Genomic DNA, 20,683 nt, shown 5'->3' with positions numbered 1-20,683 from the left:
CACCAGATCCAGACTTCCCAAGGCTAATCCACATAGCCTGCATGTCTGTAGTCACTATGGGGCAATTTAACATGGCTAATTCACTTAACTTGAACATCTTTGGACTGTGGAATAAACTCCATATAGGCATTCACCCAAGGCTAGAATTGAACCCAGGTTCCTGGTGCTGTGATGCAGCAGTGCTAACCACTGAGCCATGGTGCCACTAAATGTGATCTGAGCTAAAGTTTTACAAATTCAGGGAAGAATGTACCTTTCTTCCCGGCCTATCAGAATTTATCTTTGTAGGACTGAGCAAAAAATCCCCATATTCTACAATACTTGTCTCAGAACCCTGGACTTTTCTAATATCTAAAATAATGCACAAAAACCTGAGCTCAGTCTGCAATAAATATACACAGAGCCAGAATGATTTCGGTCTGGGATCATTGTAGAACCCAAAATCCAATTTACACCATCACTCTAAAAGAACAATCAACCAGACCTAACTCTCAAGACCGATACTAACTTTTATATCTCAGGCTACACCACCTAGACATAATGGAGTCAATACAGATACCAGACATTCAACTTCAATCAATATTCATTCAGAGAGATATTGTACATTCAACCTCAATCAAAATACGTTTACACATACCGTTAACTGTCAAGAAGCCAACCGACCTAAAAGGGAACATCAGTAACACAATGGCAAGCGCAGTTTGCCACAAAAATAAAAGGCCCACAATTATTATAATTGCCGGCTATGATCTCATCCAAAAGAGCTACTTCCAGAAGAGGGATCCTGATGGCAATTCTAAAACCTACCGACACAGGCCTGTTCCGCACCAGGAGAACCAATGGCAATTACGATCAACAGACCTAAGAACCAACAACCTTCGAAAACCACTGACTTGATTTACACAAGGCCTCAGACAGATCCTGAGGTGAAAAGCAGCTCACAAAATCCACCAGAAAGCAAGGAAAGCCAAGTGGTTATGAAGTTGAAGGTGTATACTGTACATTTAAGAGAGAATGAATGCTGTTCTGCACTGAGAGCTTACAAGCACCTGTCATATGACTAGTAGCTATCTCAGAGTGTACTGGAAAATTGAAAATATGTAGCATTTGGCTGTGAAATGGATACCTGAGTTGGTTTTGCCAACAATTCGAATTTAACCAATCAGTTTAAATTATGCCTCAGGATACTAAAACCCAATCGAGTTTGAATTTATTGTTTTGCCAATATTGAACCACTTGCCGATTAGTGTCCTAGATCTTTAAATAAAATGTAGGTGAGACAATTTGTTTAATTTTGGTTACTTGTGGTTAATTAAATTAAAAATGAGAGAAATGACTCTTCAGATCGTTAAAGAGGTTCTGTGGTTTGAAGATGCCTCCCAAGTTTGCCAAGAAAGTTTAGAAACACAGAGAAAGGCCATACTTTTAGAATTAGCAAACAGATTAGAATTGGGTCTAACCAGGGACAAAAGGAAAGCTGAAATTGTAAGGGAGTTAGTCAAGAACTTAGATGTGTCAGAGAAACAGACAAGTGCAGTAGAGTTAGAAAAACCTAAATTACAATTGAGACAAATGGAGTTAGAAGATAAAAAAAGGGAAAGAAGAGCCATAAGAGAAGAGAGTGAGAAGAAAAGGGGTAAGTTCTTAGCTGAGTAAAGCAAGAGAGAAGAAAGAGAAAGGGAGAGAGAATTTAAACTTCAGAAGTTGCAAATTAGGAAAGTCAAGTTAACAGGATGGAGATGAAGAGAGAAAGTAGTGAGGTATACAAATATGTTAAAACATTGCCACATTTTGATGAGAAAGATGTCAAAACCTTCTTTATTTCATTTGAAAAACTGGCTAGGCAGATGTAATGGTCAGAGAACTTGTGGCTAATGCTAGTTCAGACTAAGCTGGTAGGCAAAACTAGTCAGGTATTTGCAACACTGTCAAATGAGGGGTCAAGAGATTAGACAGATGTCAAACAGGTTATTTTGATTACTTTTGAATTGGTACCAGAAACATATAGATAGAAGTTCAGAAACAAAAAGAAGGAGCCAGGTCAGACTTATGTTGAGTTCAAAAGAATTAAGCAGTCATTTTGATAGATGGGTGTGGGTCTTAAAAATAGATAAGACTTATGAGGTTTCCAGTGATGATAAAAATTCATGCGGATGAACAGAAAATTCAAGAAATGAGAGGAGAAGAAATGGAAGATGAATATCCATTGGTTAATAAGGCAAAATTTGGCTTCTGGCAAGAATTTCATCCTGTGATAGATAGAAAGTAGAAGAAGGGGAGATCCTGCACTACAAAACAAAGATTAGAGCACACTAGTAATAGTTCACCACAGGTGGAAAAAAAAGCCCAAGAGGGTGAAAGGAGGTGAAAGGCCACAGGTGTTTTCACTGTAATGGCATGGCACACAGAAAATACAGTGGTGGTGTAAGAAAGGTATGGGAAAAGGTGTTTTCACTGCCAGGAGGTGGGATACGTAAAGTCTCAGTGCTGGTCATTAAAGAAAGGCACTGTGGGAAAAGATGCTCAGCCAATGGCATTAGTAAAGGTAGTAAAGGAAACCCCAAGAAAAGTCGAAGAGCTGCAGGAGAGTGCACAGCCTGGCAGAGGCTGGGTATTCAGTTAGTGCCTGATCTCTATGAAGACTTCACCTCTGTAGGTAATGTTTACTCAGAAAGAGCAGGGGGAGGAGGGAAAGAAGTCATACGTTTGCGAAATACAGGATCTAACAGAAAGAGGTAAATGCATTTGCACTCTTTGTGACCTGTTACCCAAGAGAGCAATAAATTGTGGGATAGATAGACAGAAATTTAGCATTCCCCTATGTAAGATCAAGTTGAAGTGCCAACTCAAGACTGGGGAAGTAACAGTGGGAGTGATTGACAGAGTGTCAGTTCCAGAAATACAGTTTGTTCTTGGAAATGATTTAGTAGGATTCAAGGTGGGAGTGACACCCCTTGTGGAGGAGAAGCCAAAGGAAGACCAGGGAACTGAGGAGTTAAAAGAAAAGTACTGTGGAATTTTTCCAGACTGTATAGTAACAAGATCTCACTATTATAAGCAAGAAGCAAAAATTAAAGGGAAAGATGAAGGAGTTGAGGATCAGTTAGCAAACACCCAGTTTGATGTAATGGTGTAGAAAGAACCAGAACAGGCAAAGGGTCAGGCAGAAGTGCTTAGTCCTGAAAGGCTAATGGACTTACAACAGAAAGATGAAACAATAAAAGATATATATATATTGATGCATATCAAAAGGAATCAGAATGTCTTCCTGGGTATAATTATCTGAAAGATAGAATCCTAAGATGAAAATGGAGACCAAAGCAGATCAGTGCAGAGGAGAAATGGGCACAAGTGCACCAGATTTTGTTGCCATTAGTATTCAGACAGGAAGTGTTACAGGTTGTGCATAATTTACCAGTAGGAGGTCACCTAGTTATGAGGAGTCTCAGGCTAAGGTCCAAAAGCAATTCTATTGGCCTGGGATACACAAGAATGTGGTTAAATTTTGCTGTACATATCATACATGCCAAATGGTAGGTAAGCTACAGGTATCAATAAAACCAGCACCTTTGTTGCCAATTCCCACATTCAAAGAACCTTTCATGCATGTTATGATTGATTGTGTAGTTCCCCTCTCTAAAACTGAAAGTGGAAGCCAGTACTTGTGAACCATAAGGATTGTATATCAGATTTCCAAAGGCAATTCCAGTACAGAGTATTAAGGCAAAAAGTGGGGTAGAGGAGTTAGTAACTTTCTTTATGTGGTATGGGCTACCCAGAGGAATTCAGTCAGACCAAGGGTGTAATTTTACTGCTAGGCTGTTCAAGGAAGTCATGGATACCTTAGATGTACAGCACTTTAAATCAAGTGCGTATCATCCTGAATCCCAGGGACCTTTGGAAAGGCGGCATCAGATCCTGAAGACCACGTTAAGACCATACTGTCAAGATTACCCGAATGATTGGGATAAAGGTATTCCATTCATATTGTTTGCCATTAGAGATGCCACAAACTAATCTACTCAGTTTACTCCCTTTGAGTTGATATTTGAACATGAAGTGAGAAGGCCTTTGAAATTAACTAAAGAGAAGTTGATAGGACCAAAGTCAAAGAACTCACACTTAGATTAAGCATCTGAGGTAAGGGAGAGATTAAACTGGGTAGGTGAGTTAGCTAAACAGCGCCTGAAGAGGGCACAGCATAGAATGAAACAGGTAGCAGATAAAAAACTCTGACATTCAGACATTTTTCAATGGGGATGACATATTAGTATTGTTACCAGTGGTAGGAGATATCTTCAAAGGTTTAGTGGTCCCTATCAAATTTAGAAAAAGTTGAATCAGGTAAACTATCTGGTAAAGACGTCAGATAGAAGAAAAATTGTATCGGGTATGTCATGTTAGTTACTGCCCCACAGATGAATCAAATCCAGATGTCATGGAGTTTGATGTACCTCAAAATATGTTAAACAATGAGGAATTCCTTGAGGAGTGGGATAGGTTAGTGAACTATTTGTCTCAAGAGCAAAAAATCCAATTAAAAGGTTTGTTGCAGCAGTATCAGGACATATGCAGGAATAAGATGGAGGGACTGATACTATTGTGCATGAGGTGGATAAAACAACAATGAGTTCTGATAAAACAACACCCCTGCAGACTTAATCCTTTCAAAGTCACACATATCCAGAAGGCAGTGAATGCGATGCTCAATGAAGATATCATTGAACCAAGTCAGAATGAGTGGAGTTCGCCTATCGTGTTAGTTCCCAAACCTGACGAGATGCAACGATTTTGTGTGGACTATTGGAACGTCAAAGCCATATCAAAATTGGACTCATACCCAAACCAAGATTGGAGAACTGTATAGAGAAATTTGGACAAGCCAGTTACATTACAAAATTGGACTTACTGAGTTGTTATTGGCAGGTACCTTTATTCGAGAAAGCTAAAAGATGTTTCTGCGTTTGTAACCCCAAATGGGCTATATCCATTCAAAGTGATGACTTTTGGAATGAAGTATGCACCAGCCACATTCCACAGACTCATGAACAGAATTGTGATTGGTTTAACAAACTATGCAGTTTATCTTAATGATGTAGTGATCTTTAGCAAGTCATGGAAAGATCACATGATACAGTTGGCAGAACTCTTTGAATTATTATGAGAAGCAAAACTGGTAATAAACTTAAAGAAAACAGAATTCACGAAAGCAGAGGTGACGTTCCTGGGATATAATATCGGTCATGGAAAGTTGACCCCAAGGAACGACATGATGAATGTCATCAAGAAATTTCCATGACCAATCTCAAAGAAAGAGGTGCTTCAATTTTTGGGACTATGCAATTCTACTGGAAGTTTGTTACAAACTTCAGCAGCGTGATGGCACCACTAACAGATTTACTGAAGAAGAACACAAAATTTCAGTGGACTGAACAATGCCAGGAGACATTTGATCATTTAGAAGCAATATTAACCACCATACCAGTTTTAGTTACACTAAAGTTTTTGAAACCCTTCAAAGTTGCAATCAATGCAAGCAATATAGGAATTGGAGCTGAACTGCTCCAGGAAGATTATGATGGAATTGAATGGCTAACTGGCTACTTTTCAAAGAAACTTAATACCCACCAGAGAAACTACTCTACCATCAAAAAAGAATTGAGTTCGGTACTGGTCTTACAATATTTTAATGTTTATGTGACGAACAATGTGTTGGAGACGATTGTGTACACGTATCACAATCTTCTTACAGTCTTGGAATGTTTTAAAGACAAAAATACAAGAATATTTCATTTGAGTCTTATGTTACAGACTTTTAATTTACAAATTGTACATGTTGTGGGTTATAAAAATATGACAGTAGATGCCTTATTGCGGATTTAAAGGAAAAGGTATAGATAAGATGGAACAGATTCCAATGTTATATGTGTACAGAAATTAATATGAACTTAGATTAATGACCTATGTATTTCATTGTAATGGGTTTAAGATATAGAAAAAAAAGAAGCCATCTTTTCATTATAATGGTTTTTTTTTTCCTTTGGGGGAGGTATTATGAAGTAGAAGGCATGTACTGTTCCTTTAAGAGAGTGAATGCTGTACTGCACTGAGAGCTTACAAGCACCTGTCATACGACTAGTAGCAGTCTTAGTGTATTGGAAAATTGAAAATATGTAACATTTGGCTATGAAATGGATACCTGAGTTGGTTGCTGTTTTGACAACACTTCAAACTTAACCAATCTGTTTAAATTATGCCTCAGGATACTAAAACCCAATCGAGTTTGAATTTATTGTTTTGCCAACATCAAACTAATGAGACGATCTGATGTTGGGGGTTTAAAAAAGCAGGCATTTGAAAGTCAGACAGAGCAACTGCCATTGAAACACTCTCTATCAAAGGTACCTTTTTCATATGAAACATATTCGCAGTAAACAAAAAGACGACAACCCAGGGAGATCTTCAGCCAGAAGAAGAAAGACACCAACAACAGTTGCTGTATAGTTTAGAAATTAGGTTGATGTAATTTTAATGGTTTTTTTGGGATAGTATATTGCTATAGAGTTGGAGGCTGATGACAAGCAGTTAAGAGAAAGGGGGGCTTAGAGTTGTGAATAGTTGTTGTTTAATGTTCACTTTTAGATTTAAAGAATAAATTGACATTATTTTCTTTAAATAGTGGAATTTGGAAGTTCTCTGTCACTCATATTTTAACAGATTACAAGGCAAGGTGAGCTTTTCTAGGTGTTTGGTTTAATTAACAGAAAGGTACACCGCTGTTTCGTAACAAAGTACTCACCCAAAAAATCCACTGCACATCCTACTGCATGAGCAGATAATACCCACACTGAAGGCCTATACCATCTGAAGTCTTTATTGAGGCACCAGTAATGGCAAATGGAACAACCAATTGTACTTCAAAATTGTGTTTTTTCCCAGTGGTGAGCTTGAACTCCAGACCCCAATGTTTCCAACCTAGCTAGCAGGGAGGGGAAGGTGGGTGGTGATGGTGCAAGGGTAGGAAGCCTGTTTAAAGTTTGTGACTAAAACTACCATTTAGCTTCTAATAGTGTTTAACTTGAGTCTAATTTAATAGTGTATTGAATTACTGTCCTCTCTAACTCATTGTGTCAATTACATTTGCCTTTATTTCTTGTATTATACTTAACTTTTGTATTTAATAAATGCAAAGATTCTTTTGTCCTGAAACACCTGTCTACTGCCATCTTCATTTCACATTCTTAAGTAAGTCCAGCGTCAGAACGAGGATCTGGGGGGTGATTTGAACCACCTAAAATTCAGCAAATTACTGATTGTAAACCAGAACCCTTCACTTCAACTTTCACAAATGCAGCAAATTACTTACTTCAAATCTATGGTGAGTGGATTTGATTATTCCATTTAAAGGTATGATTTCATTATATTTGAGGAAAAAGTGCAAGGTATGATTCTCTTGACATTCTCTGTAGCCAATTAAACCAATGTCCCTCCACTGGGACTGGAAAAAAATGTAATCAATACCTACCCTGGGCTTTAAGTAGCTTTGAAGTTTTATGTAACTACTAAATGAATGAAATTAACCTTTGAAATGGTTGGGACTTTATAGACTCCCACTCGCTTAGCATCTCTTGATCCTGCAGTTATGGCTATGACCCTAGAATCAATTCAAAAAAATGCTGACAGTGCAGGTCCTTACCCAAGTCTGTACCAAGACAAAATTAATTCACCAAGTTTGGATTGAACCCTAGATCAGCTTTTTAAGTTCCACGAGTCAACTTTCTGTTTTAAAGCAAAAGCATGTTCACCAAAATGTTATTTAGCCTGAAAGAGATGTTAAATCAATTCTGCAAATACGTATAAATTTCAGAAAGCTGCAACTTATGGTAGTAAACAAAGTCTAAGAAAGATATAAAACAAACTAACTCAAGTGTATCCATGCCAGCTGTAGTGCAACAGAATCAATTTTTTTTGAATTTGCAGTGCTATGTGGTATACTGTAAATAGACTAAAACACAGTCAATAGAATTGTAGAATAGTACAGTACGAAAGCAGCCATTCAGCAATCATACCTGTGCTGGATGTATGCTGATGAGCACAGCCAACCCCTATTTCACTGTTAATGTAGGTATGGATGTATAGACAAAGAATTTGCAGCCATAAAAGCCACCAATACATCAACAGGAGGAACTAGCAGTTTCAAGGACATGGATTTTTTGAAACTGGCAGCCATAAAGATTCTCTCATTCTGGAATGTTTCCAACATTCAAGTTAATTTTCTTCCTTGTCTGGGAGAAGTCTATATGTGAGTCTTTCCTTTGATACCCACAGTCCATTAAAGAAAGAAAAATATATAGTTAAGCAATGACAGGCCATGTTGGTAGAGTGACATTGTTGACGATGGCATGATATATATTGATCTTTTCAAACAATGCTTGGCTCTTTGATTCAATTACTTCAACATCAATTGTAACTCAGCAAAGGCACTGTCAAAAAATATGTACTTTTTCTTTGTACAGATGTAATTATTGAGGATGATAGAAAATATCTACTCACCAATGGACAAAACAATCAGAGATCTTTGGGAAATTATTCTATGATTTTTGCCATGATTGATATGAACTTACTTATGCCTGAAAATGTGAACCATATACTAAATACAGAAAATGTAACATCATTAATTGCGCTTTACAAAGCTAAACCAAACCAAATGTAACAGTAACAAAGAATTTTAATAGATACATTTCTAAAGCCCATTGATTCAATGATCCAAAAGATGATGAATCTGTTAAAGAGAAAGAAAAATACCTTTCTTAGAATTATGAATAGATTCTAATGTAAAAAATCCTTTAATGTAATTTTTTAATACCTAGAAGATCTGCCAGAAATTGTGTCTTCTGTTGCATTTGCTCAGTGTAGTTCAGTACTTGACATCGAATTTCTTCATATGCTGCTTTTTTTTTTAAATACTCCTTCGCATGGGAAAATGTAGAATACTGTGACTGGTGCTGCTGCAGAATCTTTCTATATTGTTTTAAGTGGTCTTGATACATTTGCCTGGAAAAAAAATTAAGATTTCCCTCCAAATTCATTATTTAATATTAATTGAGCCACAAAGAAAATCACAATTAGGTAATAAAACTCAGCGCATACAAACAGAAGATTCCCATAAACAAACCAGTGCAATATTTCTGAAGGTAAATACATCAATTCCAACATTCTCCTCCAAGGTCTGAGGAAAGAACCGGGGGCCCCAAACCTTGCAGTTTCAAATAAACCTGTTGGATTATAACCTGGTGTCGTGTGATTTTTGACTTTGTCCAACACCAGCACCTCCACATCATCAAATTGTCAGGCATCAGATACATCAATAATTTTTACCATAGAGAAAAGTCAAAACAAGAATGCATGCTTTGTTGAAATATGTAGCTGAGAGCAGGTTTTAGGTGGCGTGGGGATCAAGTATCAAACTACCATTCCATCATAAATTGAGCTTTAAATTCCCAGGTCACATTTACATCCTGCCAGCCAGCTGCTGCAATGAGCAAAAGCAGCAGGTTCAATCAAATCAAAATTAGAAGGCTGTGAGGAAGCTGTGAGAAAATTATAACTTGGATGAGGCTCAAAAACATGTTCAAAAGTGAACAGTACCTGCTGATGCCGAGCATCCTTGTGATAATATTTGACCGAAACTAAATGCAGTACCACAGCTTAACTTAAAGGGTAATTTATTTATTTAATTCTAGCATAATCTCCTGGCTCTTACATGCTATATCTCAACAAATATAGGAAAGAATCACAACTGTCTCTATCTCCACTCATGTCCCTGTTCTACTATCTTTTGGGACACGTCCTCCAAGATCCTTCTGTTACATTATGTTTTTCCCATATCCTACCATCCATTGTGTATTTACTTGGCCCTATTGTTCTTCCAAAAATGTAGTTCTTCATAGTTCTCAAGATTAAATGCCTTTGCCATATTTCTGTCTACTAAATCAGCCCATTGGTTTCTTCCTGTCCCCAGCTTTCTTCCTCATTCTCAACCACAATACCAAATTAGTTATTGTTTGCAAAACTTGCTAATCATGCTCCTTACATGCTTCCTTTATATGTAATTAGATGCTATAAACCATGAAATGAAAGTTTCTATTACTGAGCCTTGTATAAATTGCCTTCCACCTGCAAGAGATTCACCTACCATTATCCTTCACATATTGCCACTGAAGCAATTTGGATCGAGCTTGTCATTTGCCTTTGGATTCCAAGGCTCTTATTTTTCAGTCTAGCTTCAAAGTATATCCTTTGTGAGAAGTCTTAGTAAACTCCATTTGTATTAAACCAAATGCATTAGTCTCATTGAGGAGTTATTTGAGGAGTAAGATGCGGAGAATGGTAAGCCTGTGGAATTTTCTACCAAAAAAAAATGGTTGGGGGGAAGACAGTGACTGTTTTCAAGAAGGGGTCAGATATAGTTATAGAGTCATAGAGTCATAGAGATGTACAGCATGCAAACAGACCCTTCGGTCCAACACTTCCATGCCGACCAGATATCCCAACCCAATCTAGTCCCACCTGCCAACTCCCGGCCCATATCCCTCCAAACCCTTCCTATTCATATACCCATCCAAATGCCTCTTAAATGTTGCAATTGTACCAGCCTCCACCACATCCTCTGGCAGCTCATTCCATACACGTACCACCCTCTGCGTGAAAACGTTGCCCCTTAGGTCTCTTTTATATCTTTCCCATCTCAACCTAAACCTACGCCCTCTAGTTCTGGACTCCCCGATTCCAGGGAAAATACTTTGTCTATTTATCCTATCCATGCCCCACTTAATTTTGTAAACCTCTATAAGGTCACCCGTCAGCCTCCGACGCTCCAGGGAAAACAGCCCTAGCCTGTTCAGCTTCTCCCTGTAGCTCAGATCCTTCAACCCAGGCAACATCCTTGTAAATCTGTTCTGAACCCTTTCAAGTTTCACAACATCTTTCCGATAGGAAGGAGACCAGAATTGCATGCAATATTCCAACAGTGGCCTAACCAATGTCCTGTACAGCCGCAACATGACCTCCCAACTCCTGTACTCAATACTCTGACCAATAAAGGAAAGCATACCAAACACCTTCTTCACTATCCTATCGACCTGCGACTCCACTTTCAAGGAGATATGAACCTGCACTCCAAGGTCTCTTTGTTCAGCAACACTCCCCATTAAGTATATAAGTCCTGCTAAGATTTGCTTTCCCAAAATGCAGCACCTTGCATTTATCTGAATTAAACTCCATCTGTCACTTCTCAGCCCATTGGCCCATTTGGTCCAGATCCTGTTGTAAACTGAGGTAACCCTCTTCGCTGTCCACTACACCTCCAATTTTGGTGTCACCTGCAAACTTAGTAACTGTACCTCTTATGCTCGCATTCAAATCATTTATGTAAATGACAAAAAGTAGAGGGCCCAGCACCGATCCTTGTGGCACTCCACTGGTCATAGGCCTCCAGTCTGAAAAACAATCCTCCACCACCACCCTCTGTCTTCTACCTTTGAGCCAGTTCTGTATCCAAGTGGCTAGTTCTTATGGCTAAAGGGATCAAAGTGACTTGGGAGAAAGCAAGAACAGGATGATCAGCTATGACCATACTTAATGGTGGAGCAGGCTTGAAGGACCAAATAACCCACTATTTTTGTGACTCCTGTTTAAACGACTCCTATTTTCTTTCTTTTTGTGTTACCTTCACAAATCATTGAAGCAAGTAGTCAGATATAACTTTTCCTCAAGAAATTCATGCTGACTATCCTTGATTAATCCATATTTTTCTAAATTACAATTTATACTCTGCCGCAAAAAATCTACCCACCATCGAGGTTAGGGCAATTGGTGTGTAATTACTCATGCTATCCTTTCTTCCCTTTTGATCAATACTATAGTGTTAACTATTTCCCAGTATATAGTACCATGCCTGTAGTCAGACAGTATCAGAAAAGATCCAGAACTATATGTTGGCCTGCTTAACCTTAGTGATGGGAAAGCTTTTGGAAACAATAAACCAGGACAAAATTACCAGTCCATTGGAGTTTATTGGTGAAGTTTCAGAAAGGAGTGATTAATGTAATTGATTTGTTAGGGATTTGTGGTGTATGGGGATTTCCAAAAAGGTTTTGATAAATTAGCTTGTCAGTAAAAATGAAACCCAAGGAAGCTCTTATTTCAGGAGGATTGGACTATAGGAGTAGGGAAGTCTTACTGCAACTGGAGTACTGTGAGCAGTTTTGATCCCCTTACTTAAGGAAAGATATAATTTCATTGGGGGCAGTTCAAAGATAGTTCACTAGAATGATCCCTGGTATGGAGAGATTGTCTTGTGAACAAAGGATAAACAAGTTGGAACTGTACTCACTGGAGTTTACAAGAATGAGGGATGATCTCACCGAAATTTGTAGGATTTTTAAGGGACAAATCAGAAATTGCTGGCAAAATTCATCAGGTCTGGCAGCATCTGTAGGAAGAAAGCAGGGGTAATCTTTCAAGCGCAATGATTCTTTATCTCAACTGTTAGCAGCTGGGAAAAGGTGGTATTTATGCTATAGATGAAGTGTGGAGGAGGTGAACAGAGGAAGCAATCACCTGTGCAGAATGCCTAAGCTTTGCGCACAAAAATAAGCCCAAGCCTCCAGTTGCCCACAACCTCCCACACCACCATGTTCCCACAACAACATTTCTGTCACAGGCCTACTGCAGTGTTTCAGCAAAGCTCAATGCAATCTCCAAGATCAACATCTCATTTTCTACTTGGGGACTTTGCAGGCTCTAGGATCTGTGCTTCATAAGTTTAGAACCTGATTCCATGCTTCAGTAAATGTTACCTACCCCACACTCAGTCCTGTTATAACATGGGTTGTTTTTAATAGTGATCCATTATTACTTACTCCTAGGCCTCTATCACATTATATGGATGGCTTTCAGTACAGCTCACCATTCTCTCCTACTCATTGCTCTTATTTTCACTTTTCAGCTTTTCTTCAGTCCCGTCGTGCTATTCATGATCTACTTGAACATCTACCCCATTCATATCTCTCTCTCTCTCTCTCTCTTTAGGCTCTACCTCCACCTACCTGCTCACCTCCCCAACCACCTCCTAGCACCTCCCCCCACATTTCCCCCACCCAACCCCACCACCTTCACTGGACTCATAATATTAACTCTGCTTTCTTCCTACAGATGCTGCCAGACCTGTTGAGTCTTGCCAGCACTCTCTATTTTCGTTTCAGAAGTCCAGCATCCGCAGTTTTTTGTTTTATTTTAAAATTCCCAAGGTGCTTGACAAGATAAGTACTAAGACGGTGCTTCCCTCATTCAGAGAAGATAGTCTCTGGATAAAGGGGTGCCAATTTAAGACTAAGATGAGGAGGGATTTCTTCTCTTCATGACTTGTAAGTCTTTGGAACATAGTGCCACAGAGAGATGTGGGGGCATAGTCTGTGTGTATATTTAAGGCTGAGATAGATTCTTGATCAAAAGGGGAACCAAGGGTTATGAGGAAAGGGCAGGAAAGTGGATGTGAGGAATGTCGGATCAGCCATGAGTCTATTGAATGGTAGTGCAGGCTCAATGGGCTGAACTGCCTACTCATGTTCCAAATTTGTATGGTCTTATGGCCTTAAGGAAGGAAAGTACATGGATATAAAGTGGATTGAGTGACAGGTAACAGAGAGTAGTAGTGAATAGTTCTTTTTAGGACATGAGGAATAGTGGGGGCTCCCCAGACTTGGTATTAGAACTACTGTTTTTTCTTGATATGTACTTAAAACCTAGGTGAAGGCATACAAAAAAGAATATCATTTTTGAAAACATCACAAAACCATGATGGAGTGGATGGTGCATATGGTTGTATCACTTTATAGAAATAACAGACATTGATGTGGATCTTATGTCATTTTTTTAATTACAGGCTGATGGATTTTTGTTTAAATCAAGCTGTCATCAGATTCCAAACTTCAGGAAAAAAACAGAATTATACAGTTGTAATATTTGGTTACTGCAAAGTTAAGATGGATGATAGTTACTTAATGCATTCACTTAACTACTTTAACAGGCTTGAAACTAATTATTTCCAAGCACATTCAAATTTAATGGTTGCTTTGGAAAAAAAAATTGTGAATAGCATAGCTTTCTTCAGTCCCAAAGGCTGCACAGGTGGTCAAAGGCACATTATGTTCAACTGAAGGGATTTCACTTCCTTGGTTCCTAAATCATGAGGATGGCATGACACTAGCTAGCGACTGGGTGAATCTTCACAGAATATAGCAGAGAAGGCAGCCATCAGGCCATCAAATGTGAAACTAAAGATGCTTCAGGCTAGCCTTAGAGTCAGACTCATACAACACGGAAACAGGCCTTTTGCCCCAACTTATCCATTCAAACCAGATTTCCTAAACTAGTTCCATTTGCCTGCATTTGGCCCATATCCCTCTAATCCTTTCCTATCCATGTACCTGTCCAAATATCTTTTAAATTTCCTCTGGCAGTTCATTCCATATACACACCACCCTTTGTGTGTAAAAATGTTGCCCTTCAAGTCCCTTTTAAGTCTTTCCCCCTCACCTTAAACCTATGCCCCCTACTTGGAACTTGGCTATTCACTTTATCAATACCTCTGATTTTATAAACTCCCTCAGCTTCCTCTGCTCCAGGGAAAAAAACATCCCACCCTACCCAATATTTCCTTACAACTTAAACCCTTCCCCTTCCTAAAGAAAGGCAATCAGAATTTTACATAGTACTCCAAATGTGACCTTACCAATGCCTTGTACAAATGTAACATGACATCCCAACTCTTGTACCCAATGCTCTGGCCAATCAAGGCAAGTGTGCCAAATGCTTCTTCAACACCCTGTCTACCTGCTACAACACTTTCAAGGAACCAAGTATCTCTAGATCTCTCTGTTCAACACTCCCAAGGGCCCTACCATTAATTGTGTACGCCCAGCCCTGGTTTGTCTTACCAAATTGCAACACCTTGCATTTATCTACATTAAACGCCATTGGGCATTCCTCAGCCCACTGGCCTAATTCATCAAGATTCGATTGTATTCTTAAATAACCTTCTTCTCTGTCCACTGTACCACCAATTTTGATGCTATTTGCAAATTTACTAACCATGCCTCCTACATTCTTTTCCAAATAATTTATGTAAATGATAAACAACAGTGGACCCAGCTCCGAAGCTTGCGGCAAACCACTGGTCACAGGCCTCCAGTCTGAACAACATCCCTTTACCACTACCCTCTGTCTCCTACTGTCAAGCCAATTTTGTATTCATTTGCCAAGATCTCCTAAGATCCCATGCAATCTATCCTTACTAACCAATCTGTCATGCGGAACCTTGTCATAAGATCTTGCTAAAGTCCACATAAGCAATGACTACTTCTCTGCCTTCAATTATCTGCTTGGCCACTTCTTCAAAAAACTCAATCAAATTTGTGTGACATGATTTCCCGCACACAAAGTCATGCTGACTATCCCTAATTAGTGCTTGCCTTTCCAAACACATGTAGATCCTGTCTCTCAGAATCCCCTCCAACAAATTACCCCCCACTAACATTAGGCTCTTTGGCTTTTCCTTGCAGCCTTTGTTAAATATCGGCACAATATTAGTCACCTTGCTCTCTTCCAGCACCTCACCTGTGACTGTCAATACAAGTGTCTCACTAGGGGTCCTGGGACATACTTGATCAAGTTCTGGGAATTTATTTATCTTTATGTATTTAAATACCTCCAACACCTCCTCCTTAGTAATGTCCATTCAGGACATTACTATTTATTTCCCCAAGTTCTAAATGCTGAAGAGAAATATTCATTTAGGATTTCATCTATCTCCTATGGCTCCACACAAAGACAACCCCAATGGTTTTTAAGAGGCCATAATCTCCCCCTACTTACTGTTTTGCACTTAATATACTTGTAAGACCCTTTAGATTCTCCATTATTTTATCAGCCAAAGCTATCTTGATTTCCCTCGAGTGTACTCCAACACCCCTTATACTCCACAGGGGATTCACTTGATCCCAGCTGCCTATACCTGATATATGCCTCCTTATTTTTCTTGACCAGATCCTCAAAATCTCTAGTCATCCAATGTTCCCAACAATAAATAGCCTTGCCTTTCACACTAACAAGAACATGCTGGCCCTAAACTCTCGTTATTTTGCTTTTGAAAGCTTCCAACTTGCCAGGCATCCTTTATATGTGAACATCCTCTCCTGATCAGCCTTTGAAAGTTCCTGTCTAGAATCATAACAGTCATAGAGATGTACAGCATGGAAACAGACCCTTCAGTCCAACTCATCCATGCTGACCAGATATTCTAAATAAATCTAGTCCCATTTGCCAGCATTTGGCCCATATCCTTCTAAACCTTTCCTATTCATATACCCATCCAGATGCCTTTTAAACATTGTCATTGTGCCAGATTCCACCACTTCCGCTGGCAGTTCATTTCATACATCCATCACTCTCTTCATGAACACGTTGCCCCTTGGGTCCTTTTAAATCTTTCCCCTCTCACCTTAAATCTATACCGTCTAGTTTTGGACTCCCGTACCACAGGGAAAAGACCTTATCTATTAACCTACACATGCCCTTCATGATTTTAAAAACCTCTATAAGGTCACCCTTCAGCCTCCAATGCTCCAGGGAAAATAGCCCCAGGCTAGTTAGCCACTCACTGTAGCTCAAGCCCTCAACCCTGGCAGCATCCTTGTAAATCTTTCTGAACCCTTTCAAGTTTCTCAACATCCCTCCTATAACAGGGAAACCAGAATTGCATCAAGTATTACAAAAGTGGCCTAATCAATGTCCTGTACAGCCGCAACATGACCTCCCAGCTCCTTTATTCAATGCAAGGCACTGAAGGCAAACATGCCAAATGCCTTCCTCACTATCCTACCTGCCTGCAAATCCACTTTCAAAGAACTATGAACCTGCACTCTCAGGTCTTTGTTCAGCAACACTCCCCAGGACCTTACCATTAAGTGTTTAAGACCTGCCCTGATTTGCCTTTCTAAAATGCAGCATTTCACATTTATTTTGAGTAAATTCCATCTGCCACTCCTTGGTCCATTGGCCCATCTGATCAAGATCCCACTGTACTTAAGTTTTCCTAATTTTGAACTTTAACTTGTGGACCAGACTTATCCTTTTCCATAACTATTTTAAAATTAATGGAGTTATGGTCACTGGTCCCAAGTGCTCCCTGTCTAACATCTCAGTCACTTGTTCTGTCTTATTTCCCAAGAGGAAGTCAAGTTTTGCCCCTTCTTTTGTAGGCACTTTACATATTGATTAAGAAGGTTTTCCTGAACATATTTAACAAATTCCTTCCCATCTAAGCCGTTAACTCTTTGGTAATCCCAGTCCATGTCGGGAAAGTTAAAATCCCCCACTATTACAATTGTTACAGCTATTTGCGATCTCCCTTCACATTTGCTCCTAAATTTTCTGCTGTCTATAGGAGGCCCTATTGTACAATCCATTCAAAGTGTTCACCCCTTCTTATTTCTCAGGTCCACCCAGAAATATCCTAAGTACAGTTGCGATTATCAAAATGCCACTGCCCTTCCTCTTGTGCCTCCCTGTCCATCCTTCCTATGCATCCTTACATGAGAACAGTAAGCTGCCAGTCTTGCTGTCTCATGTTTCCATCCATGCCCTGAGTTTTGCACTGAAATTAATACTTCTTAACTCATCAATCCTTCCTTATTCCCTGCCATGCTCTTGCCTGACTGGTCTATTTAACTTGCTCTCTTTAGCTTTGGCTCTAGCTTCAACCTTCTCTTTGGTCTCACTACTATTTAGTAGTACTGGGAAAAATCCAGATATTGCTACTCTTGAGGTCCTGCTTTTTAACCTCCTTTCAACTCCTTATGTTCACTCTGCAAAACCTCATTTCTTTTTCTTCCTATGTCACCGGTACCAATGTGTATGAAGACCACTGGCTGCTCATGCTCCCCTTTGAAAATATACCCTTTAAGAAACCACTCCAAGATGTCCGTGATCCTGGCACCAGTGAGGCAACACACCATCCTGGACTCTTACTGGCAGCTGCAGAAGTGTCTGTCTCTGCTCCTGACTACAGAATTCCCTTTCATAATTGCTCATTTGGACTTTGAAAGAACTGGCTGTTGCTACTGTTTTCCCCTGAGAGGAGCTGTAGCTGGGCACATTTTCTGCAGACTTAGTCACTAGATACACTCAACTGCTCCCTGATTTCCCACATATGACAGGAGGAGCATACCACTCCACTGACTACCATCTCTGCCCCTTTAACAACTTTAAAGTTGTTACTTTAACAACTTTAAAGTAACAGAAGAAAGCTAAATTTTGTTATGTATAGGGTAACACCTTGATACAGAACATGGAAGATTACAGCACAGTACAAGCCCTTCGGCCCTTGATGTTGCGCTGCCAAGTAAAACCAATCTGAAGCCCATCTAACCTACACAATTCCATTCTCATCCATAAGCCTATCCAATGTCCATTTAAATGCCCATAAAGTTGGCGAGTCTACAACTGTTGCACGCAGTGCGTTCCACGCCCCTACTACTCTCTGAGTAAAGAAACTACCTCTGACGTCTGTCCTATATCTAACACCCCTCATGCTAGCCATCGCAATCCTAGCAAAAAGGGTCTCAATGTGCACCCTACCTAACCCTCTGATTATCTTGTATGTCTCAATTAAGTCACCTCTCAACCTTCTTCTCTCTAACGAATACAGCCTCAAGTACCCCAACCTTTCCTCGTAAGACCTTCCCTCCATACCAGGCAACATCCTATTAAATCTCCTCTGAAACCTTTCCGAAGCTTCCACATCCTTCCTATAATGCAGTAACCAGAATTGCACGCAATACTCCAAGTGCGACCGCACCAGAATTTTGCACAGCTGCAGCATGACCTCATCATTCCGAAACTCAATCCCTCTACTAATAAAAGCTAACCCACCATATGCCTTCTTAAAACCCTATCAATCTGGCTGGCAACTTTGAGGGATCTATGTTCATGGACACTGAGATCTCTCTGCTCATCTACACTACCAAGAATCTTACCATTCGCCCAGTATTCCACATTCCTGTTACTCCTTCCAAAGTGAATCTCCTCACACTTTTCTGCATTAAACTCCATTTGCCACCTCTCAGCCCAGCTCTGCAGCTTATCTATGTCTCTCTGTAAACCACAACATCGTTCAGCACTATCCATAACTGTACCCACATTAGTGTCATATGCAAATTTGCTTACCCATCCTTTATGCCCTCATCCAGGTTGTTTCTAAAAATGACAACAGCAGTGGACCCAAAACAGATCCTTGCGGTATACCACTAGTAACTGAACTCCAGGATGAACATTTCCCATCAACCACCACCCTCAAGAGCTGAGCAGGTGAGCTCTGGGTTAACAGTGCTTGTTCAGATGCACAGAGCCATTTAAAGATAGTGCCAACACTAAGGATACCAGTATATTCCATCATATCCCAGCAGTGGCAACTTATTCTTTGTACGATGAGTGGTAGAATGTGGCTTGAAACAGGTGAGAAGGGCGCAATAGGGATGAGGTGCATAGTGAATGTGGCAAGTTTAGTAAGTTATGGCAAAAGATCTCACTGGGTATTGTGAAAAAACATCCTGTTTGAAACTCGACAAAATTAACATTAGCCAATAAAACACAAGATTCAGCCTAGAGTGTTCAGTTGCCTTGGTGGTAGTCCATGGAACTTTGTCCCTGAAATCTTCTGTCTTAACACTTCTCTTTCTTGCCCTTAAAAACTTCTTCAAAACAGTCTTTTTAACACATCTTTCAATCAATCTTCCCAAAGTTTACTCCCACAACTTAAGGGTCTATATTATTATGCATTGACTTTGGGAAGCACCTTGGGATAATTTTCAATATTACAGGAACTTTATGACTTGGTACTGTTGTTATCAATGGCTTATGAAAAATATATCGAAAAATATACAAGTCAACTGACAATCATCTATCTACAAACAAGGACTGTATTACAATTAAAAATTGAAAATGAAGAAAACTAAAGTGCGTGTATGAAAATTCAAAAAAGTTGCACTTCATAAGAACATGCTGATATGGACTTTAATATAAATTGTTTTATGTTATTTGAAATCCTTTGCAAAGAAAATATTTGAGTGCACAACTACTGCACGATGACAGGTATTTGAAAATATAAAAGGAGAGCATTGCTTTATTCTTCCTTACTTATCTCTGATGGTATTAGCATGTTCTTCTAAAAGTTGCTTCTCAAAATGATCTTCATGCTGTGTTAGAAGCAAACAAGTTGGCTTCCAGCTAAAAGCACAAGAACAAATTTTAGGAAAGCAATTTGAATTAGTACAGCAGATTAACTTTTATTTTCCTTTAATATACAATTTATACTGCATCTCTAAAGTTAACAGGTAACCTCGTGAATGTTCAGTTATCTATAGCATGTTGTGGTTCTGTTCGCCGAGCTGGAAGTTTTTGTTGCAAATGTTTCGTCCCCTGGCTAGGCGACATCATCAGTGCTTGGGAGCCTCCTGCGAAGCGCTTCTTTGATGTTTCCTCCGGTGTTTATAGTGGTCTGTCCCTGCCGCTTCTGGTTGTCAGTTTCAGCTGTCCGCTGTAGTGGTTGGTATATTGGGACAAG

The 20,683-nt window shown here is 39.5% G+C and overlaps 2 protein-coding genes across 3 annotated transcripts in view; both read right to left on the bottom strand.

The window, feature by feature from the left end:
- LOC122553468 (protein SIX6OS1-like) overlaps positions 1-20,683 on the bottom strand; it is a 168,985-nt gene that overhangs the window by 101,893 nt on the left and 46,409 nt on the right. The gene's annotated exons all lie outside the window — the stretch shown is intronic.
- The window catches only part of LOC122553923 (protein SIX6OS1-like), a 56,732-nt gene continuing 44,742 nt past the window's right edge, over positions 8,694-20,683 (bottom strand). Inside the window, exons 5-7 of the mRNA XM_043698431.1 lie at positions 20,257-20,346; positions 8,867-9,054; positions 8,694-8,782 (exon numbers count right to left, since the gene is read on the bottom strand). Coding sequence (XP_043554366.1) covers positions 8,694-8,782; positions 8,867-9,054; positions 20,257-20,346 — 367 coding nt within the window. The remainder of the gene's footprint in view (positions 8,783-8,866; positions 9,055-20,256; positions 20,347-20,683) is intronic.

Source organism: Chiloscyllium plagiosum, chromosome 10 (genome assembly GCF_004010195.1).
Source record: "Chiloscyllium plagiosum isolate BGI_BamShark_2017 chromosome 10, ASM401019v2, whole genome shotgun sequence".
Taxonomy (NCBI): Eukaryota; Metazoa; Chordata; class Chondrichthyes; order Orectolobiformes; family Hemiscylliidae; genus Chiloscyllium; species Chiloscyllium plagiosum.
The sequence above is the reverse complement of the archived record's forward strand: the minus strand, read 5'-3'. Positions and strand labels throughout refer to the sequence as shown.